Here is a 24,586-nt window from a genome sequence, read left to right on the forward strand (position 1 = left end):
TCGCCATCTTCCTCTGCAGATGTTGCCATAGGAGCGCCCAAGGAAGATGACTACGGAGGAGCTGTTTATATCTACCATGGGGATGCCGCAGGAATCATCAGAAAATACTCAATGGTGAGTCGTTATTGTTAAATTGTATACCGTACTGTTATTTTAAATCAAGACCATGTGGTCACCTTGCATGCGTTTGTGTTGAACAGCACGTGCTGAGGTTTTAGAGAGTTGCAAGGAGGCCCCCTAAAGCTTTTAACCTACAGTACTATGCACTTTCATGCTCCAAATGGTTAATAGCAACGTTGACCTTTACTAATTGAACTTAAATAATAATTTACAGCAGGGAAGGGATTCATATGGCCCCATTGCTGGGTGGATCTCGCATGAGAGGAAGGGTGGGGAGGGGGTTAAACAGTTTGCTGAAAAGTATTAAAAGCGCCATGCTAGATAGCAACTGACACTTTGCTCAAAGTTGGAATTGCCACAAAACAAATGTGAAGATATTTAACATTCGACTGCCATATGGCATCTAAAGTGGATAGTGCACCCCCAATGTGTCACGTTTCATGTGTCAGGTAAACCATGATGAATGGGGCTATATAAATCCCCTTTCTACTGTAGAATGCATGATGAAGTGGAAAGTAAAACATAGCACTCTTTGACACACGGTTGTCTATGTACAAGTACCTCAACTTACAAGTACAATAAATAAAGCGTAATTTAAAATATGAGCTTTCTTTCAGCCTTTTGTTTTGCTTTAAGTTGTGAGCATACCTTGACTTTTGAGCATTTTCACCAGCAGTTGTAGTTTGTTTGAATAATAAAAAGTAAAATTATTGTTCCACATTGTTCCTGCTATATTTGCACAAGAAACAAACATAAGTTTTGATTCGACAGTTGAGCTACGTGTTTTAGCACCGCTCAGAGATCGACACAATCCTGCTCTCCAACCATTGCACCTAAGAATGTCTGTACGAAGGAGAGAGAAGCAGAATAATACACCAGAGAAACAAACCAGTACAAATATGTCCTTCCTGTCATCCCCATCGTAGCGTCAGCTGCAGCCAGCATCAAGCAGCATAAAGCCAAACACATCCAAACAACAAACATGTATCCAGAAAAATATTAAGAAGCTGCAGATGCTGTGTTTGACGTGTTTCAATGTGTTCTGTCTCAACAAACTGGACGGTCGAGGAATTAATTACCTTTGGTACAGAGACATACTGTACATATCACTTGTTGTCAACGCTGACCTCTCCGGTCCATCACTCAAATACGTCCATATGGAACATAAAAAGTGATTTCTTAGTTCCTATTGTTACGCGAAGGAGACACTGTTGCCAGATGTCAAGGAAGAAACACCTAACCTGCTCTATAAAGATTGGTTGCTCATAATAAGCGAAAATTGGCAGCATTTGACGGACAAGCAGTCCGAAGGAGACACTGCATCAGTCCAGTCCGCAAAGGTAAACACTGAACAATATTACTTCATATTTTCATAAAACTACTACAGTTGTATTTACAGTTAGTACATGCAATTGTGTTGTTTTTGAAAAAAAATATTTATTGTCCAAAAGTTTGTTTTTATTCTTAAAAGGCATGGCATATATCAAAATGGTGGTCTTTTGTGAGGACTAAGCACAGATAAATTGATTTCAATTAATTTCAATGGGCGAGGCTGCTTTAAGTTTTGAGTGTTCTGAGTTCCGAGCTCGGTCATGGAACACAATGTGCTGGTAAGTTGAGGCTCCGCCGTATATTGCACAACACTGCAGCAACAGAACCAATGATGTAATAGTAGTAAAGAGGAAACTGCCGAGCCAGCATTAACCCACCCAGTACTGATGAACACACTGTAAACAACAGTACAACAAGTGTGACATACATGAGTTTCACACCAACAGCTGAGTAGCGTAAACAACAGTTTATAGTGCAGGCAAAGATAGATTCAGCTGCTGGATGCTGACCACTCATAATACTTCAAATGCAGCTACTGCTCTCCAGATTTAATCAAAAATACGACAGGAGGTTGCCTACAGCCACGGCTGTTAAAATCATTGTTTTTGACCAAGCGCTAATTTGCAGTGTTTGGAATAGTTACTACTACAGTAATTACCAGTTTAAACACCACTACCCAGAATGAAATGTAGCGTGTTTTTATTGTAGATTCCCGGCAAAGCCACACAAGGTCTGAAGCAATTTTTTAGCTTTACCTTTATTCCATCACTTCTCTTATTCAATATGCACCCTGTCTCTCTGTCCTCCACACACCCACACAACACCTTTCACCTTCTCTCTCATGGGAGGTGCGCTTAAGGACATTGGAACTCTAAACAGGAACACAGATTTAAATCTGGTGTTTTCCAGATGGAAGTGGGTCACGTGGGAGTAACCCTCAACTCCTGAAATTCTTGTCTAATCCGAGATATTTGAAGATTTTTAAAAAAAGTAGGGCAATAATTAATTATATTTCCTGGTAACTACAGTAATTACACTACATCTGCCACTTGCCAAAATGTTACTTCTTTTTTTTTCCCCCTTACTTTTTAAGGGCAATTTACTTATTTTTAGTCATTTAATTTACATCTTAATCTTTATTTAAGCATGAATATTTATTTGTGTCTATTCTAGTTTAGAAATGTTGACATTGAGAAAATAACTATTTAAATAAGATATTTTGGTTTTCCTCACATAGAAAATCTTGTTTAAAGGTTCTGCAGCCTCCCGAGGATGCGTAACTTAAGAATTGCAAGTTGAATTATGCTTTTTTTACCCAAAACTACAGTCGTGGTCAAAAGTTTACATACACTTGTAAAGAACATAATGTCATGCCTGTCTTGAGTTTCCAATAATTTCTACAACTCTTATTTTGTTTTGTGATAGAGTGATTGGAGCACATACTTGTTTTTGTCACAAAAAACATTCATGAAGTTTGGTTCTTTTATGAATTTATTATGGGTCTACTGAAAATGTGACCAAATCTGCTGGGTCAAAAGTATACATACAGCAATGTTAACATTTGGTTACATGTGCCTTGGCAAGTTTCACTGCAATAAGGCGCTTTTGGTAGCCACCCACAAGCTTCTGGCAAGCTTGTGGTTGAATTTTTCACCACTCCTCTTGACGAAATTGGTGCAGTTCAGCTAAATTTGTTGGTTTTCTGACATGGACTTGTTTCTTTAGCATTGTCCACACGTTTAGGTCAGGACTTTGGGAAGGCCATTTTAAAATCTAATTCTAGCCTGATTTAGCCATTCCTTTACCACTTTTGACGTGTGTTTGGGGTCATTGTCCTGTTGGAACACCCAACTGCGCCCAAGACCCAACCTCCGGGCTGAAGATTTTAGGTTGTCCTGAAGAATTTAGAGGTAATCCTCCTTTTTCATTGCCCCATTTACTCTCTGTAAAGCACCAGTTCCATTGGCAGCAAAACAGGCCCAGAGCATAATACTACCACCACCATGCTTGATGGTAAGCATGGTGTTCCTGGGATTGAAAGCCTCACCTTTTCTCCTCCAAACATATTGCTGGGTATTGTGGGCAAACAGCTACATTTTTGTTTCATTTGACATCACATGGACAAAGATAAGACCTTCTGGAGGAAAGTTCTATCAAGTAAAATTAACTAGCTGCATGCACAGATCATTTCAATAGTTTCCTAAAATCTAGTATTTTTATTTTATATTTTGTCCAATCTTTTTTGCAGTGTACTTTTGAGAATTACAAATAATACTAGTAATTTATATATATATATATATATATATATATATATATATATATATATATATATATATATATATATATATATATATATATATATATATATAGCTAATTTTCTTAGCCCTGCTAATAGAGACCACATCGGTTCTTATTATTATTGTTATTAGGCCAAACTGTATTAAGACATTGTATTTTAGGATAAGAAAAAAGCAATAAAATAAGGCTTACATTGTCCCACAATAATGAATTTCTGGTTTTTCATGTGTCGTCTTTAGCAGCCTGTGCTTCACAATCCTGTGAAATGTAATGTTTGAATTATTTAAAGGATTTAGGACTCAAAAAAAAGATAGATCATATGAAAAAAAGAAACCTCACATTTTTTAACTAAACATGTTTTGTTTTTTCCTGTCCTGAATCTTCTTTTTTTTTTGCCGTGTTGCATGTAAAAGGCCACTTTAGGACACTTCATTCCTCATTTTGACATGTTTTGCTAATGATTCTGTATTCATGACTGCTCTCTGACTCGACCCCCAAATGCTTTTAAATCTGTCACTGTGGAAAAACAAACACACAGCAAAGTGGAAGTCTCACACAGTGTTCTCTCTCGTCGTTCTCTCTCCTTGTTAGATTAAACTGTACTTTTTACTGTGTGGTATCTTGTGTTACAGAAAATAACTGGGCGCAGTGTCAGTCCTGGTCTCCAGATGTTCGGCCAGTCCATATCTGGCAGTGTGGACATGGACGGCAACGGATACACAGGTAGGGTCTTATCAGATGGGATTGAGGTTTGATTAGTTTCCCCAACCACATCATAAAATTGAAACCGAAAACCTCACCGAGCAGAGGAGAACATTAAATATTTGTCTTTAAAGTCATGAGTTGTGACCCTCGTTCTCTTGCAATCTCAGCATGCTCGTGACAGAGGCAGTTTGTTTACAACATTCCTGAGCTCTCATTCAATCTGAACCAGATTGACTCTCAATGATTTTTTTGTTGAACAATTGCAGGTGTATATTATAAAGTCATACGATGAAGAGTCAATTCCGTATGACATGTTTTTGTTGCAGATGTCACAATTGGAGCTTTTATGGCAGACAGTGTGGTGCTTCTGAGGTGAGTAACGGTGACCCTGCAATTTATAACACACTGTAAAGGATGTTATTTAATGTCTAAAAGGGCTCTCGTGATGTTGAAAACATATTTAGAAGGTTGTAAACAAGTTTTTTTATGCTGTAAATATAAAAACATTTGATTTATAAGAAATTGTTCCTACTTAGCGGAAATTAAATTATTGCGTTGATGTCCGGAACCAATTCACAGCGATAAACGAGGAACGACTGAATTGAAACTCATAGGCAAGTGTGTAATGTTATCATGAGGTGAATACTTACATATATTATACATTTATATGCATATAGAGTTCGAAATGGCCCTCTGAGGGCAGGCATTACTGTTATGTGGCCCTCAATCAAAACCAGTTTGACACCCCTGCAATATAGTAATGCTGCCTGAGACTGAGCCAATCAGTGGCCACAATACTGAACCGTGCACTCTGATTGGTTTTGTCTCTTTTTGTGGCTAATGCTACTGTGGTATTGATTTTTTTTTTTTATTTAGCCATTTTTATGCTTGAAAATGCTTAATTCAGGACCAAATTTTTTATTATGCCTTGAAATATATACATACATATATATTATATATATATATATATATATATATATATATATATATATATATATATATATATATATATATATATATATATATATATATATATATATATATATATGTATACATATAATATATATATACATGTATATATATAATATATACATGTATATATATAATATATACATGTATAATATGTATATATATATATATATATATATATGCATGTATATATATATATATATATATATATATATATATATATATATATATATATATATATATATATATATATATATATATATATATATATATATATATATATATATATATATATATATATATATATTCAATAGGTGACTACCTATTGAAGCTCATGGAGAGAATGCCAAGAGTGTGCAAAAAAGTAATCAGAGCAAAGGGTGGCTAATTTGAAGAAACTAGAATATAAAACATGTTTTCCTGCGATGAGGTGGCGACTTGTCCAGGGTGTACCCCGCCTTCCGCCCAATTGTAGCTGAGATAGGCTCCAGCGCCCCCCGCGACCCCGAAGGGAATAAGCGGTAGAAAATGGATGGATGGATGGAAAACATGTTTTCAGTTATTTCACCTTTGTTTGTTAAGTACATAACTCCACTCATAGTTTTGATGCCTTCAGTGACAATCTACAATGTAAATAGTCATGAAGTAAAGAAAACGCATTGAAAAAGAAGGTGTGTCCAAACTTTTGGCCTGTACTGTATATATTTTACTAAAATCCACAAAGTTCGCAATATTTGAAGCACAGTGTGGCAAAGAACAGCTGTATTACAAATACAGTATATATTTTTACATGCACTGAAAACAAATCTGTAGATTTTGCGGTACAAACCTGGCAGCTCAGTTGGCTGATTTTTTTACCGTAAAATTAGGTTTCTACAGCATATTACTCTAAATAAAAAAACAGTACCTGTTGTTTTCACGGTAAAATTCTAGGTAAATTGAATGAGCTTCCAGTTTTTTTTATTGTCATTTTTACAGTGTACAATTTGATGGATAACTTTGAAATTAAATAAATGTTTGGAATGTATCGGTTGCATTTTTAGATATTGACGTTTAAAAGATATGCAAGATAAAATACTTTATTGACACATACAATCTCCAAGCTGTTGTGGGCCATATAAAATGATGTGGCGGGCCAGATCTGGCCCCAGAGCCTTGAGTTTCACACCTGTCCTGTAAACGAAGCATCATTTTTTCTACTTCCTGATCACGTTCCCTAATCCACATTTTATTCCTGTGCAATGTGGTGGAAGGTCCCGGCCTGTCATTACGGTGGACGTCTCCATCTTCTTGCCTGCGTCCATCAACATCTCTGTGCCTCAGTGTCATGAGGCTCTCCAGAACATAAACTGCTTCAATGTCACGGTCTGCATGCGCTTCCGTGGGCGACAACTTCCAGGACAAATAGGTGAGAGGGGAAAAAAATCAAGTGCTGTGACATTTATACAGTATTTCACAAAAGTGACCAAATCTTAGCAAGCATTTTATTACAACTTCTGAAGAAATAGTAGCATATAAAGAAAATGCGTATATACCTTAGAGTAGTCATTGTACAGCTTGCACAACAGCATAGATTTACTGAAACAAGTCACATACCATTATCGGCTAAATAGCTGGCAACACAAGTCAGTACACCTCACAGTGAACATGTCCAAATTGTGTCATTTTAAAGTATGACAGCCATTGTTCTCAAGCCTTCAAGTACCGGTAGAGTGGAAAAACAAATTGACTTTATATGCTTAATTGTGTTTCATTGTATCCATTAAACCCTATCCAATTGTATTCACAATCCGCAAAGTATGCGAAATATCACCAAATGCCACAATTTCAGTCGGCCATTTTTAATATCCCACTCTGAATACCGTTGGCTATTTTCGGATATTGACATCACTGTACTTCTGCACTCCGACCGCGCTATCACACCAGTCATACTGGAAATGGTAAAGAGATGTGCTGTTTATCATCCACAATCCTTATGTAAGTCAAGAACACATATGCTTGGCTTTTTTATGCATGTGCAATTGTAAATAAATAGCTAAAAATTGGGTCAACAGATGGAGAGTCCTCTATTGCAGTGGTTCTCAAATGGGGGTACGCGTACCCCTGGGGGTACTTGAAGGTATGCCAAGGGGTACGTGAGATTTTTTTTAAATATTCTAAAAATAGCAACAATTCAAAAATCCTTTATAAATATATTTATTAAATAATACTTCAACAAAATATGAATGTAAGTTAATAAATTGAACATCAAATCAAGTAGGCTATTCCATTCATTACCATAAACCCAGAGTTTCCCCCATGCCATGATGGTTTGACCCTCACTAAAATGTCTGTCAAAAAGAACTGTGAAAAGAAATGCAACAATGCAATATTCAGTGTTGACAGCTAGATTTTTTGTGGACATGTTCCATAAATATTGATGTTAAAGATTTATTTTTTTGTGAAGAAATGTTTAGAATTAAGTTCATGAATCCAGATGGATCTCTATTACAATCCCCAAAGAGGGCACTTTAAGTTGATGATTACTTCTATGTGTAGAAATCTTTATTTATAATTGAATCACTTGTTTATTTTTCAACAAGTTTTTAGTTATTTTTATATCTTTTTTTCCAAATAGTTCAAGAAAGACCACTACAAATGAGCAATATTTTGCACTGTTATACAATTTAATAAATCAGAAACTGATGACATAGTGCTGTATTTGACTTCTTTATCTCTTTTTTTCAACCAAAAATGCTTTGCTCTGATTAGGGGGTACTTGAATTAAAAAAATGTTCACAGGGAGTACATCACTGAAAAAAGGTTGAGAACCACTGCTCTATTGCACCCATTGTACCCTCTCTAAAATATCCAGTAACCGCCAACAATATTCCGTTTACATGTCGTGACCTGAAAATTAACCAAATATAAGTGATATTGTTAATTTAAGCGCCAACGCAGACAATTTTAGCGGCGCATTGATAGCAGTGAGCTAATTGTAGCTTACGCTGCTGTTGTTGACACACTATAAACCGACAGCTGCTTCTGCTTCATCTCAAACTTGCTAAAAGTAAATTCTAGATTTAAATTCAAGCATCTCTCACCTGGTAGGAAACAAATATGGCCGTCGACCGAGAGGCTGGTCGGCTGTTAGATCCCCGCAAAATAGCAAAAAAGATCCCTAAAGTTGCTTTCTGCAAGAACTTTTTTTAACCCTTAGTGAGAATTGTGCGAGAGTGGAAATATTACATTAAGTGTTTGTTGTATTTTAATTTGTTATGGTTAGTTTGTATGTTTAGCACATAGCAACGCTGGGTAGCAGTTGGCTTTCTAAAACGTATTGCTCATCCTCTTTATGTTCGGGCTCAAAAATATAATGTCCTGGATCATAATTTTCCCAAAATAATCGTTGTTGGCTCTCACAGAGTCTACTTGATTAGTATTGTTGTTGATGGGAAGGGATATTTGGTTCCTAACTCTACGTCATGCGATCACGTGACTGGCTTCCTCATTATCTCTCAAAATGGCTCGGGAATCTCCATGAGATTGATACTATTTTGATCATATCTATTTACTCGCAAACGTTGTAAGTCTTTAGGTGTCATAAATCAAATATATATGATAATAACTTCAATATAGAGGCAACTTTTTTTCCCACTCTACTGGTACTTTAATTCATTTTCATGGACATGGAATTCACCAAAGCTGCCAATGTTGTTACCGGAATCCTTTTCCATTCGCACTACTCTACCTTGGTTCCCCTTCAGGCTACCTGACATGGACTCAATTGGGTTCAGGTCAGAATTCATGTTTCCCAAAATAAACCGCAGCACTTGTGCATCCCCAGACCATGCTACTCCCACCACCAGGCACAATTATCTTTGTACTCATTTGTGTTGCTACCTTCATAGCTATTTAATAATGGCTGTGTGCGGAATCATTGCTGGTGGATTTTAAGTTTATGCCACTATAGAAGCTGTACAGAGACTACTCTGAAGTATATCCAAGTTTCATTTTGATAATATTGACCCATGAAATAAATATACCGCGAAAAAAATGGTATTAGACACTATGTACACTTGTTACTGCTATTTTGAAATGGACCTATTGTGATATCTCTGTCTTTTCTGACATACAAATGTTACAGTGTTGGATAATTTTGTTAAACTATATCAAAGCATCATATATTAATGTTCATGCATTTGGGTGTGAGCTTGCACACTGTTATGGATGGCTCTGCTCGCTAGCTTTTGCAGTCTTGCTAAGTTTTGACAATACAGTAAGGTGGACGTACATATATGGACATTAAAGGCCTACTGAAACCCACTACTACCGACCACGCAGTCTGATAGTTTATATATCAATGATGAAATCTTAACATTGCAACACATGCCAATACGCCCGGGTTAACCTATAAAGGGCAATTTTAAATTTCGTCTATGTATGATAACGTATGCGCGTGACGTCCATGGTTGAAACGGAAGTATTCGGACACCATTGAATCCAATACAAAAAGCTCTGTTTTCATCTCAAAATTCCACAGTATTTTGGACATCTGTGTTGGTGAATCTTTTGCAATTTGTTTAATGAACAATGACGACTGCAAAGAAGAAAGTTGTAAGTGGGATCGGTGTATTAGCGGCTGGCTGCAGCAACACAACCAGGAGGACTTTGACTTGGATAGCAGACGCGCTATCCGACGCTATCCGCCGACCGCACGGATGATCGGGTGAAGTCCTTCGTCGCGCCGTCGATCGCTGGAACGCAGGTGAGCACGGGTGTTGATGATCAGATGAGGGCTGGCTGGCGTAGGTGGATAGCTAATGTTTTTAGCATAGCTCTGTGAGGTCCCGTTGCTAAGTTAGCTTCAATGGCGTCGTTAGCAACAGCATTGTTAAGCTTCGCCAGGCTGGAAAGCATTAACCGTGTATTTACAGGTACATGGTTTAATAGTATTGTTGATTTTCTGTCTATCCTTCCAGTCAGGGGTTTATTTATTTTGTTTCTATCTGCAGTTAAGCCCGATGCTATCACGTTAGCTCCGTAGCTAAAGTGCTTCGCCGATGTATTGTCGTGGAGATAAAAGTCACTGTGAATGTACATTTTGCGTTCTCGACTCTCATTTTCAAGAGGATATAGTATCCTAGGTGGTTTAAAATACAAATCTGTGATCCACAATAGAAAAAGGAGAGAGTGTGGAATCCAATGAGCCAGCTTGTACCTAAGTTACGGTCAGAGCGAAAAAAGATGCGTCCTGCACTGCACTCTAGTCCTTCACTCTCACGATCCTCATCCACGAATCTTTCATCCTGGCTCAAATTAATGGGGTAATCGTCGTTTTCTCGGTCCGAATCGCTCTCGCTGCTGGTGTAAACAATGGGGAAATGTGAGGAGCCTTTCAACCTGTGATGTCACACTACTTCCGGTACAGGCAAGGCTTTTTTTATCAGCGACCAAAAGTTGCGAACTTTATCGTCAATGTTCTTTACTAAATCCTTTCAGCAAAAATATGGCAATGTCGCGAAATGATCAAGTATGACACATAGAATGGATCTGCTATCCCCGTTTCAATAAAAAAAATCATTTCAGTAGGCCTTTAAGTAAAGCTACTAGCCAGAGTATGAGGCCAGGTGAGTTTGAGGAAACTGAAAAAAGGTAGGATAAAGTATTATTTTCATCTAATCATGGTATGCGCTTAATAACACCAACATGTGGCATGCAGTGACATAAATGCTGGTAAAAGCAGCTTTTTTAATGTAGCTCTGTGTCAATCAGAGGTGTATCTAATGTTGTGACCGGGTGAATCTATATAATGTTTATGAAGTTTCTTTTGGTCTTTAAGATGTATATTTTAACGGTGTACATTTTTAAAAGCTAAATTATGATATTTTCGGAGAGGGTGGTTCGTGGTTTCAATTGCAATCGGGGAACGCTTTCAGAAACGAACACCTTGCAGATATATGCAGAAAGTAGGTTATAAAAGTAGCAGATCAAACAAAATTTACACCAATGCAGATCCAATATATATTATCTAGACCACAAATAAGCGTTTAAAATGTAGATTAAAATAACCATAGGTCCCTTGTAATTCCATTCTTTCATGCAACACATTGTGAAAAAATAACTTTCAAAACCAAAAATGTCATTTGGCAATTTGCCGGTGCTGTTGCTCAAGTGAAATTCTTACTTCCTGACCTTTTGCTGCTCATATGAAAAGAGTCACTTTTTAAAGTGGAATCACACTGAGCAATTCTGCCTGGACAGGGAGACCGTCTGTGTCTTTAGCCTTTGGCCTATGGAGCGCAGAGGTGTTGTCCTGTTCCTGTGTTTGGGTGTGGTCAGCCCCCAACCCCAAGGGGAGTAAAGGCACGCTTACATCATGACTGCGTCCAAGCTTTTAGGAATAAGGCGTCTCTGTTCGGCCGCCTGGCAAACCGTGTGGAAAGTGCAGCGCCATGTGTTTTGGTGACGTCCGTTGCTTCCTCTGTAGTGAGCTCATGACTCTGCCTCTCTTGGACTGGAGGAAACAGTAGGGTTCGGTCCTAGAGGGGTGTGTTCGTCACCCCTCCCCTGTGTTTTACCAGTGTAACACCCTCTCAGAGTAATTACTACAGACTGAGGCTGATTCATTCATGGTGCTGGAGTTTGAATGACAAGAAGCGTGTGTATAGTTTCCTCAGAAACACCACTTACGCTTGACTTCACCACACTTTTGATGATTTCTCTCTCTCTTGAGGTCATTTTCTCCGTTGCTAATACGCCACAAGGGTGTTATAGAGGCATGCTCAGCCTTACCAGCTGGAGGATTGGTTTCCTTTTACAAGGATTTTCATCATCTTTCCACCTTACGTTAGAACTTCTGTCTCAGTCGTCTCAGACTAAAAATAGCTCCTTTTTTATTAACCACCTAGGATTTCAGGCTTTTTGTTTTTATTGCAGTTATTAAACATTCTGGAGAGGCGAGGCATAGACTAAGGCAGAGCCCAATAATCCTTGCTTTATTGAATTAGTTAACAGCAAAAAAACAATAATTTAATAAATGTTTCTTAATTTTTTTTAACGATTTATCATTTGCACTGCAGGTCTCAATGTTCAGTTTTGATTTAGTGCCTGTATTTGATGTGAACTGTTTATTGACATTAAGACACCACTATCTACAAAACCCAAAACCAGTAAAGTTGGCACGTTGTGTAAATCGTGAATAAAAACAGAATACAATGATTTGCAAATCCTTTTCAACCTATATTCAATTGAATAGACTGCAAAGACAAGATAATTAACATTCGAATTGGAAATCTTTGTTAATTTTTGCAAATATTTGCTCATTTGGAATTTGATGCCTGCAACATGTTTCAAAAAAGCTGGCAAAAAAGACTGAGAAAGTTGAGGTATGCTCATCAAACCCTTATTTGGAACATCCCACAGGTGAACAGGCTAATTGGGAACAGGTGGGTGCCATGATTGGGTATAAAAGCAGCTTCCATGAAATGCTCAGTCATTCACAAACAAGGATGGGGCAAGGGTCACCACTTTGTGAACAAATGCGTGAGCAAATTGTCGAACAGTTTAAGAACAACATTTCTCAACGAGCGAATGTGTGACCCCGGACAACTTAAGCTGTACATCGAGCAAGAATGGGAAAGAATTCCCAAACGTTTACTGAGTGTTGTTAAAAGGAAAGGCCATGTAACACAGTGGTAAAAATGCCCCTGTGCCAACTTTTTTGCAATGTGTTGCTGCCATTAAATTAAGTTAATCATTATTTGCAATAAAAAATTACGTTTCTCAGTTTGATAATTAAATATCTTGTCTTTGCAGTGTATTCAATTGAATATAAGTTGAAAAGGATTTGCAAATCATTGTATTCTCTTTTTATTTAAGATTTACACAACGTGCCAACTTCACTGGTTTTGGGTTTTGTAATATTACTATAGTTGTATTTACTTAACACAAGGACAGTTACAATACACATATGCCCAAAGTAGCCTTATGTTGATGCAGTGTCTATGTGTCGTATTCAGAGTTGCTGTACAACCTGACGGCTGATGTGGATAAGAGACAAAAGAGCCTGCCGTCCCGCGTCTACTTTATTCAGAGCGGCTCTCAGATCAGCCAGAAGAGCCAACAGCTCAGCCTGGACATCAACAAGGAGGAGTGCCAACGTTACACAGCCTACGTCAAAGTAAGTCTGGACTGCCTTACTGGTCTTCCTCCCTCAAATCCCATGCCGGAAACACTGTCATCATGCAATGTCACATCAAAGTATATTTGCTTTGGAAGTTTGTTTTTATTTTATTTTGCTTATTTGGATGCTAGCGAGGACGGTCAAGTGCATAGTTTCCTAGCTAAGATGTTTACAATGTTTGGTACAAACATCAGGGATGTGTCGAGGCTACTTCTGCTGGATGGAAGCCATTAAGCTCCCTTCCCACCACCAGTCAAGGAGGTTAATGAAACAGTCATGAGCTTAAAGGCTGGTGAAATCATGCTGTCATAGGGGTGTGTGATACTAGCCTCAAGTGCTTGTCTCTCAGACAAAGTCCCCATTGTTGTCACATAGTCCCATTATTGTGTTCCGCTGTGATTAGGCAATGCAGCTACAGGGAGGGTCCACGTCCTGAGGGCACCATGCATGTCTCCCTTCCTCTAACACGGAAGCCCACTGTGCGGGCTTGTAAATTTCACCACCAGTTTTTTACTGAGCACTCCTGGGGCTTTCTCTGCGGGAGGCTGAGGTACCTACTGGGTGGGGGGGGGGGGGGGGGGGGGGGTGGGGGGGGTGGGGGTTCTCGTTACAACACTATGCCTCTCCTCCGTCACCTCGTGTACAGTACAGCAGTTAAAGCAATTGAGGCCCTCACCAAACCTAACGAAACGCATGATGGCTTATAAAGATGTTTTCATCACCTATTACTATATAATTGCAGAAGTGTAGGAGCTAGAATATAACACTGGAAACAAATCTATGGCACTCTGTGCTAAGTTCCGATACAATGCTGCCCATGGTTCTAATGTCAGCGGCTGCTAAGTAAGTCTTTTGCTTTATAGCACAATGTTTAACCTAGATAATCAAGTCAACAATTATTTACACTCTTGTCAAGTTGGGAGTTTCAGTGACTTTTGTTGAATGCGTATCATCTCATAGGGAATGACACAAGAACGTTGCATAAGACGTTCTGCTCATCCCAGACTCTAAACTCGCTCAATGTAAGAACAAAATATATTTTCATCTTGCCTTTAAACATAACTGAAATTTGCTCAAGTCTTTAAATGACCCTTTAATGTTAACATTGTGTCAATGTATAATGTGATGCATTTATGTGTGTATGTATATATATATATATATATATATATATATATATATATATATATATATATATATATATATATATATATACAGGCCAAAAAGCCGCTGCCTGACCAGGGCTCAGAAAATCTGCAAAGACTCCTCCCACCCCCACCAAGGACTGTTTTCACTGCTGGACTCTAGAAAGAGGTTCCGCAGCCTCCGAAGCAGAACCTCCAGGTTCTGTAACAGCTTTTTTCCCTCAGGCCGTAAGACTCTTAAACGCATCATAATTAAATTATCCCCTCAACTCCCCCCAAAATGGATTAACTTGCTGGAATAAAAAAGACAATATAACATATATCCATATACGTGGACGCATGTGAAAAAGTGCAATATATTTATCTGTACAGTAATCTATTTATTTATTGTATATATATATATATATATATATATATATATATATATATATATATATATATATATATATATATATATATATATATATATTATTTATATATATATTTATTTATTTATATATGCACCTTATTGCTTTTTTATCCTGCACTACCATGAGCTTATGTAACGAAATTTCGTTCTTATCTGTGCTGTAAAGTTCACATTTGAATGACAATAAAAAGGAAGTCTAAGTCTAAGTCCAAGTCTAAAAGTTTGGACATTTACATTGTCGATTGTCACTGAAGGCATCAAAACTATGAATGAACACATGTGGAGTTATGTACTTAACAAAAAAATGTGAAATAACTGAAAACATGTTTTATATTCTAGTTCCTTCAAAATAGCCACCCTTTGCTCTGATTACTGCTTTGCACACTCTTGGCATTCTCTCGATGAGCTTCAAGCACACCTGTGAAGTGAAAACCATTTCATGTGACTATCTCTTGAAGCTCATTGAGAGAATGCCAAGAGTGTGCGAAAAAGTAATCAGAGCAAAGGGTGGCTATTTTGAAGAAACTAGAATATAAAACATGTTTTCAGTTATTTCACCTTTTTTTATTAAGTACATAATTCCACGTGTTCATTCATAGTCTTGATGCCTTCAGTGGCAATCCGCAATGTAAATAGTCCTGAAAATAAAGAAAACACATTCAATAAGAAGGTGTGTCCAAACTTTTGGCCTGTACTGTATATACACACCTGTATACATATTCAGCTTAATCAATGTTGGTTCATTGTCATAATTTCAATGTTGATTATAGCCAGCAATTTCAATGTTATTTTCAATGTCAGACATAAACGCTGATCTCAACCTTCAGCCTGACCATATCTCCAATGTTGATTCAATAACTTTTTGCTATTTGGGTTAGCAGGTTTGAAAATTTAATTTTTCTTAAAATGTGTTAAGCTACTCTATGTTTGAAAAACAAAATGAGCATACTGATCAACTATATATTTACAACACTGGCTTTACTACTTGTTTTGAGAACATTTAGTGTGATAGTATTTGCAATCAAATTAAGTGGATATCAACCTTTTTTGTCAAAACACATGAAAAAAACATTGAAAATAGCAAAAAATATTACAACAAGTATAAATACAACTTCTTACAGTGTTTTGCCGCTTTCTTGTGTCATTTCATTTCCAGCTATTCATTTACCAAGTAAGATTTTACTTTTACTAAATGTTTGGACAGAGTATGAATAACTGCGTACTCTTTACCAAATAATCCATTAAATAGTTCTTATTCAGTGGAGTTTATTTTAGACAGAAAAAACCCCCAAACCAAATCATGTACCCATTGTTTATTCATTAATTGACCCCAGGAGGGAAAAGCCATAGAAAATGGATGGATAATCTGTTCATTGATTCATTCATTAATGCCTCTTCTGTATAAGAAGCCCAGCTGTTGTTGGACAGACCATCTCCATAGTAAAATGATTTTATGCCAACATTGACAGATAATGTGGTGAAATTCTCATTGGTTCATCATGAGAGATAGGCATGTGGGAGGGATGTCCGATAACTGGCAACAAATTAAATGTAGCATTTGAAAGGACAATTCCTTTTTGGGTAGTGTCCAGTCCAAGACAGTTTGTGTGGAGTTATTGAACGGGTTTAAAGGGGCAAAACATTACGACCTTGCCATGACTTTTTACTATCTTCCCGCATGTGTTTGTCCTAAACTTTAAAGAATCTGCATTATCAGAGGTGATATCTGCCCTTGGTTAAGTGGCACCATTTATCTTTCTTGTGTGTCTTACCACATCAACCAAGCAGAAACAGTATGCTAATGAAAACCAGCTGGTTGCTCAGTTGCATCCTCATGTGTGGTTAGTTAGCCCCTCTAGAGTCAAACCTACAGTGGAGATGCAGGAGTGAGATGAGCGTCTCAGCGGGGTGTTGACTCTTGTGGAATAGCTGCACATCAGGGTTGATTTCTCTAGCGGTCATGCCTGAGAGCTAGTGGATGTTGGTTTTAATCTAAGTAAAAAAGGGTTCTATTTGCAAATACTCGGATTGTCTTTAAGCTGTGTTTGGCAACTGAATAGATTGGTGGTACAGGCCATTTAAGCCAAAGGTAATGATAATGATACACTGTTCAGCATGACGCACATGACTGGAACTGATATGATTGATTTCTACCATGTGAGGTGTAAAAGAAAGTCTGTACCGGCTGCTCAGTAAATCACCTCTTTTATTTTTTAAATATATAAAAGCAGGTATGCAGCATTCCTCAGAAATGATGCAAGTCTTTCATGTTGACCATTTTCAACATGTTTTTATTGGCATGAACGCGCAGCATATCAGCCGTCCAGATGGACCACGTTTGGTTATATTAAACTAAATCAACAAAATAACTTGCTTTTGCTCCTGTTTGTTGGGGGGGAAAAAACATAGATTTTGCAGTTTGATGACTGGATGAATAATTAGGAATTCATGTAAAATGACCAGAGGTGCTGTGTGAGACAGTAAGTCAATTTGTCAGGAGAACCAGCAACTTAATACAGAATTGTTTCAATGTGATTTGTTGCTTTAAGTGATTTGGAATTATTGACATCATTTTCCTGTGATGGTGGGGTTTCAATGTGTTGTGCCAGACTAAACATTGGATGTCAAGTTGCTTGAAGGCTTGGCAGATGAGGTCATATAACCGCAAGTGAAAATATTTGTATGACAAGTACCTGACTCCTTTAGGTGATAACATGCAACTTGATTTTCATCCATCAATTTTCATTCTAGCTGACTTTTGGCGTGAGCCAGGGTATACTAAAGACCGGTCACATCCCAGTCAATCACTAGACACATGGACAACCAAAAAATCCTATTCTCATATTTATAATATGGACAACTTTGTCTCAAATTAGCCTAACATGCATGTTTTGGGATGTGGGATAGATAATCAATAGCAACCATACAGTCACTGGGCAGGGATTGATCCCGTACCAGCTGTGTGTACCAGTAAACTATCAATGAAGTGAAGTGAATTTTATTTATATAGCGCCTTTTCTCTAGAGACGCAAAGCGCTTTACATAGTGAAACCCATTTATCTCCATCTTTTTTAAGCTACATTTGGAACCCGGAACCCTCAAGTTGCTGGCACGGCTGCTCTACCAACCGAGCCACACCGCCCCGTCACTATCAGTGACATATGTTATCACGAAAATGTACCAAGAACCTTATGGAAAGTTAAACATTATATTTCAACAGCAGCGCTATTTTTTGTCAAATTACCACTAAATGCAAATCAGTCACAAATAAATCACAGGTGGTCTATATAGCAGGGAGCAATTGGCGGCCCGGGGGCCTTAGATTTGGGAGCAGTTTTAAAGGAAACTGCACCTTTTTTTTCCTTTTCTTTTTTGCCTTTTGTTCACAATCCTTAGGAGAGACAAAAACACATGTTTTTTTTTTGCATTTGAATTTGTAATAATCCGCTGTTTTTAGGTGGCTAGCAATGCTGCTAATGGGAGCAATCCATTCTGCCTCTAAATCATTTTAAAAATGCATCCCATAACCGCCAACAACACTTAATTTACGCTCTTTAACCTGCATAATAACCAAGCTGTAGTGACATTGTTATTGTAAGAGCGAACACTGAGAAACTGTTTTTCTAGCGTAGTAACACTTTGTCTTGCTCGCAGAGACCCATTGCTACGGCAATAGCTAGAGGAAAGCTAGCTTCTGTGTCAGCAGCTGAATCACTTTTGACATCTGTACTGACTGCAAAACATGAACAATCATATTACTGCATATGTAAAGTAATAGCCCACATTTCATGTTTTGTTTATACACAGTTAGCTTGACAGTGTACGTAGTTGTACTAACAAGCATGACGTGCTGTGTGTATTACGATCAATAATATAGCGACTTACTCGATGGACATTTGTCATTTAGTCAAGCTGCTTGGGGATGATTCCAGTTGATTTTGGGTAAGTGGAAAGAGGTTTTTACCAAACCTGCAGGGTTTTTAGTCATTTGTTGTGATGCAGTTTCTTTGAGCGGTGTTTTCCTTGCCAGATACAAGAAGCTGCCATCGATGATGGTACCACAATTACCCGTAATGCTTAAAATGACCGAAATATGGTAAATATTTTACATATTACATATTGTTATGAATGTGTCTGTTACTACGTTATATATATATATACTTACAGTGTGTACAGTATATAAGATGTTGATGGAGGGTTTACAAGTTGTTTTAAAAGGACAACATAGGGGACTCTAACTAGCTGCAATGTTAGCCACATCTTGTGAACATTTAGAATCCTAAAAGAAATGTCTATCATGGTTATGAATGATAGGCAAAAAAAAATTTCAATAGATTCCTAAAAACAGAAACACACTAATGTAATTTCCAGTAAAGGTTCTTTGAGTAGGTTTTTTGCAGTAGTTACGTAAAACAGTAGGGTGCCTTTGTCATATACAGCAGTGGTCCCCAACCACCGGGATCGATTGGTACCCGGCCGCACAAGAAATTAAAAAAATAAATAAATACATTTAAAAAATATTTTTTTAAATTTTTTTATTAAATCAACATAAAAAACACAAGATGCACTTACAATTAGTCCACCAACCCAAAAAAACCTCCCTTCCCCCATTTACACTCATCCACACTCATTCGCACAAAGGGTTGTTTCTTTCTGTTATTAATATTTCTGGTTCCTACATTATATAGCAATATAGATCAATACAGTCTGCAGGGATACAGTCCGTAAGCACACATGATTGTATTTCTTTATGACAAAAAAAATATATATACTTTTTTTTTTTTTTTAAATACCATAACCCACCACCCTAGCGCGCCACCCTCCCCCCCTCCCCGATCCGTGGGACACATTTTCAAGCATTGACCGGTCCGCAGCTACAAAAAGGTTGGGGACCACTGATATACAGGATCTTTGACTAGTGCTTTTACAGTAGGTTCTTAAAAACTTCAGAGCACTCCTACCTAGGGATGGGTACCGATATCGGTACTTTTATGATAGATGGAGGGATAGATTAAGTTTAATACATGTGCCGGTCTAAATGAGCAAGTAAGCTGCTATTATAGCTACAAACAAAAGAAAACAATGGATTTCTTTTTTTAATAGCTACTAGCTGCATGTTCAGTGGAGCAACAGGTGCAGTCTTAACATAACACTGTAATAAACAGTCTGTCTCATTGTTACTATTCACTATGTCAGTATGCATACGGTCTACACTACATGCGTAGCATTGATTCATCACTCGTCTCTTTAAACAAACCCTTTTAACAAATACCTTATTCGGTGCTCTGCACTCCTACTGAACTCTGTCTCTAGCCACATTGCATGCCTATGGCTTGTTTACAGCCTTGGCAAATTGTCCATCGCCATATGTGTGTTTTTATCCCATCTCATGCATGTGTGCTTTGAAATCACTCCCAGAGCTAAAAGAGTCTATTTGTGAGCATTGAATGGTGTTTTGAAGCTCAGTCAATGCATCTCAGTCTCCAAGGAGGATCTAAAATAGGAAACGAAAGCCCTGTCTGTAACAGTTGTTCGGTTAATTTAGCTTGTACTCCGCATGCTACACCCCCAACGCGTGCACTGTGATCTGGCCTATATTTCGCTCAGAATATACCCTAGATCTCTTGTCCCACTAACATTTGCTTGGCACCAACACAGAAGTCCAGCAACACTGATGTTTGCAGCCTCTCATTGTTTCACTTCTTTATCAGCCTGTGAGTCGATGTCTTCAGGAAAAATGTATGCAGAAACACAACTAGGGAATTATGTATAAATGTAAACAATGTAGCAAACACGAGGAAAGTATACACAACTCAGCTAAATAAAAATTAGATAATGGTTTTAGTTATTCTTGATCAAATTCAGGTGTCTTGGCCCCTTTTTGTTCCGCAAGAATATTGACTTCTTTTCCTCTCCAATTTGCTATAGTAGATTATATTCCAACAGTCTCATGAGATTGCTGATAAATGAGTTTTCTCTGTAGGGTGCCGGGTCTGGTTTGCTTCCCCGGCATCTATGGTATGTGACGCACTGGGACATGCGTATCGTTCCATTTTCCCCACTGCTGATGAATGAGGAGCTTTGGAAACAGAAGTATGATAAACTCCATTAGTATAAAAGCAGCCACTGCTTTTTGTCACTGCCATGGCTTTTTGTAGCTTTTTGATAAACAATATCAATATTATGAGAAAAGACAGAACATCCTTAGTGAATAGCGCTTTTTAAAAATGTAAAAAAATAAAGTTTTAAAGTTTTAATTTCTTATGCAGTGAAAGCTCTGAGGTTGAACACAATCCATCCCAACATGCAAGCTAATAACTTTTTGTAAACCAACAATGAATAGCTGAACATAAAAGGGTGAAAGAGTATCCGAACATGCAGCTATACTGTGTTGCCTGCTGTTATTAAACCCCCAAATGTGACCACATTAGTCAGGCTGACTTGAAATTTAAAAAAACCCCAACAATGTAACTTTAGGGTGTTTAGCGCAATCACCATTATATTTGGTCCATACCTTTAGGGGACTGACAAGTACAAGCGGGTTTAATTTGCGAAAGATCGTTTGAAAAACATGTCCACCATCAAGAAAAAAGTAATTGCAGAGGAATGGGCGGGACTTATCAACTACTCGCCATAAGCCATTGACCATTTGTCTCATAAACCTATTCTAGCTTTTATTCCAAAACACAGCCCACAGAGGTTGCTTCAAATTGCAATCACAAACACCTTTCCTCATAGAAAATAATATAAATTGTTTAAATCTGAGTAAGTAGGATTTTAACATTTGGTAAAGTCCTAGTGGTGTAAAAATAAGTTAACCACTGTTACCAGCTGCACTTCATTCATCTCCCTTAAAGGGGAACTGCACTTTTTTGGGAATTTTGCCAATCGTTCTTTTCTTTCTTTCTTTCTTTAGTTTATTTCGAACATGAACACACTTACATCTTAATACATCACACAATTTCATATCATTTCATTTTACATCATGCCCGAAAAGGAGTAGGAAGAAGCAAAGCTTATTTAATCCTACCCCTTTCCCACGTTCACAATCATCATGAGAGACGAGAAGACAAAAATGTTTTTTGGGGTTTTTTCCGCTTTCTAACATGTAAAAATCTGCTCGTTCTGGGTGGCTAGCAATGCACCTAATGGGAGAAATCAATTCTACCTCTAAATCACTTTAAACATGCATTCAAAAACCGTCAACAATACTTCATTTACGTTCCGTAACCTGTAAAATAACCAAACTGTAGCGACATTGTTATTGTAAGAGCGAACACTGAGGAACTATTTTTCTATCGTGATAACACATCGCCGTGCTACAGTATTAGCTGTAAAAGCTAACTACGGCAAGAGGCAAGCTAGCTTCAACGTCAACACGAAACATGTTTGAGTTTGTAATGCACAACACTGCGATAGAACACCAATTTGTTCTGACTGAAAAACATGAACAATCATATTACAGTATCTGTAAAGTATTAGCCCACATTTCATCTTTTGTTTGTACACAGCTGTGCTAGCCAGACAGTTTATGTACTGTAGTTGTATTAACATGCATGGCGTGTATCATGATTGATATTAAAGTGATTCACTCGATGGACAGTTGTTGGTCTGGTCCAGCTGGCCGGGGACGTTTCCTGTTGATTTTGGGTAAGCAATCCATTTATGTTGAAATGGCTTGTCTCCAAGTTCCATATTTATAGCGTTAAAGTCGCTTTCACCTCACTCTCTCGGCTTCTCTCTGCTCCAATGTCTCACTCTTCCTTCATGCTCGCTTCTATAAGCAGCAGTATATTTAGCTTTAAAAATATAAGGTTGTGAATCCTTAATTGTCCAAAACGAGTCATATTTGTTGTCTGTTACCAAGTCTGCCATGATTAGAACACACACTCGTATTTGATTCCGGAAGTAAGAACACAAATTGTTGCCACAAGTCAGATGTGCGCTGCTTTGGAAACAGAAATCAATTCCACAGAAGAAATCAGTCCCGGAAATGATTAAAATGATCAAATACAGTAAATATTGAACATCCCGCATATTGTTATGAGCGTGTGTGTTACTACATTATATATATACTTGCAGTGTGTATATAAAACGTTGATGGAGGGCTTTGAAGGCTACAACGGTGACTCCCATTAGCCAAATCTTTCAAGCGTTTTTGATCATCTTTAAAATACTAAAAAAAAAAAAAAAAAGATATGTGTGTTCTTTTCTCTCATAATGACTGTGAACAACAGGCAAAATAAATTTTAAAAAAGTACAGTTCCCATTTAAGATTTTTAATTGTAATGCAGGTGTAAAAATAAGTTATACACTTTGGATAATAAACATACTACTTAACTTTGATAACAAGTAATGATATGTATGGTATTGCAAGAGAAAAGCAGTAGAAAATGGATGGATAATATCGTTTTTTACTTTGACATGTTTCAACTGTCATCAACAGTCTCTTTTATAGAACTCTGCATAGTTCTCTAAAATAAAAAAGAGAAAATAACGAAGCAAAAATTCCTACTAATTTTCCGAACTGAAGTCTCCAGCTATTTGAAGTCTGACGCGTGAAAATGTTGGTTGTATTCCTAATTGTATGTCGCCAAGGCTATAGTTGTTTGGTGTTTTTTGTGCCATTGAATGATACATCTTTAATCATGATAATCACACTTTTAAATTTAAAATTTTGGAATAATCATGATTAATCACATGTTATAACTGGCTTGCATATTTCAAATCAAATGTTAAATATGTTAATATTTGGAAAAAAAATGCAATTTTATTGTCAGAATTTTACACATTTCACAGATTGTTTAAAGTTTTACTTGAATGTACATCATTCATTTCCTCAAAACCTGGTAACAGTTTTATCCAAGGTTCCGTCGAGCTTAATTTGGCGTATGCATTAACCTGATACTCACCGTATAGCAACAACACCTTATGGGTAACCATCCGTTGTTAAGGTAAAGGAGCATGTGTATTCAAAATAAATGATTAATGCGATAATTTTTGTGATTACCCACTTGAGTTAACTCGTTATTTTTGACTACTCTATTTTTTTTTTTTTTAAGATAAATGCACTCCGGTTGAAATTGTTTTAAAGTACTGTAGTAATCTTTCAGGATCACATTAGGTATCTGTTGGACTAACACTACTCTCATATGACAAAAACGTGCACTGTAAGTTTGCAATGTTCCTAACTTATTTAGGGTATTTACACTATAAACTAATTACTACTCTATGCGGTTATAGAGCCGGTCAAGTGTAGAATATGCACTTCTTTTTCTTGCAAAATGATAAGTACATTGCTTTGAAAATCTTCTAATATGGTCTTGAAGTGAGTTAAAACAAATGTCCCATGTCATTGGCACCTGGCAGCGTTATCTTAACAGACAAACAGGAAACCCTGGCGATAGAAAAGCAAACCAGGAGTTCCTCTAACACGGAAAGGAGTCC

General features: G+C 37.4%; 1 protein-coding gene across 1 annotated transcript in view; it reads left to right on the forward strand.

The window, feature by feature from the left end:
- itga9 (integrin, alpha 9) overlaps positions 1–24,586 on the forward strand; it is a 120,620-nt gene that overhangs the window by 37,481 nt on the left and 58,553 nt on the right. Inside the window, exons 11-15 of the mRNA XM_062058393.1 lie at positions 20–114; positions 4,383–4,473; positions 4,782–4,827; positions 6,678–6,832; positions 13,425–13,585. Of these exons, the coding sequence (XP_061914377.1) occupies positions 20–114; positions 4,383–4,473; positions 4,782–4,827; positions 6,678–6,832; positions 13,425–13,585 (548 nt within the window). The remainder of the gene's footprint in view (positions 1–19; positions 115–4,382; positions 4,474–4,781; positions 4,828–6,677; positions 6,833–13,424; positions 13,586–24,586) is intronic.

This window comes from Entelurus aequoreus, linkage group LG09, assembly GCF_033978785.1.
Source record: "Entelurus aequoreus isolate RoL-2023_Sb linkage group LG09, RoL_Eaeq_v1.1, whole genome shotgun sequence".
Classification (NCBI taxonomy): domain Eukaryota; kingdom Metazoa; phylum Chordata; class Actinopteri; order Syngnathiformes; family Syngnathidae; genus Entelurus; species Entelurus aequoreus.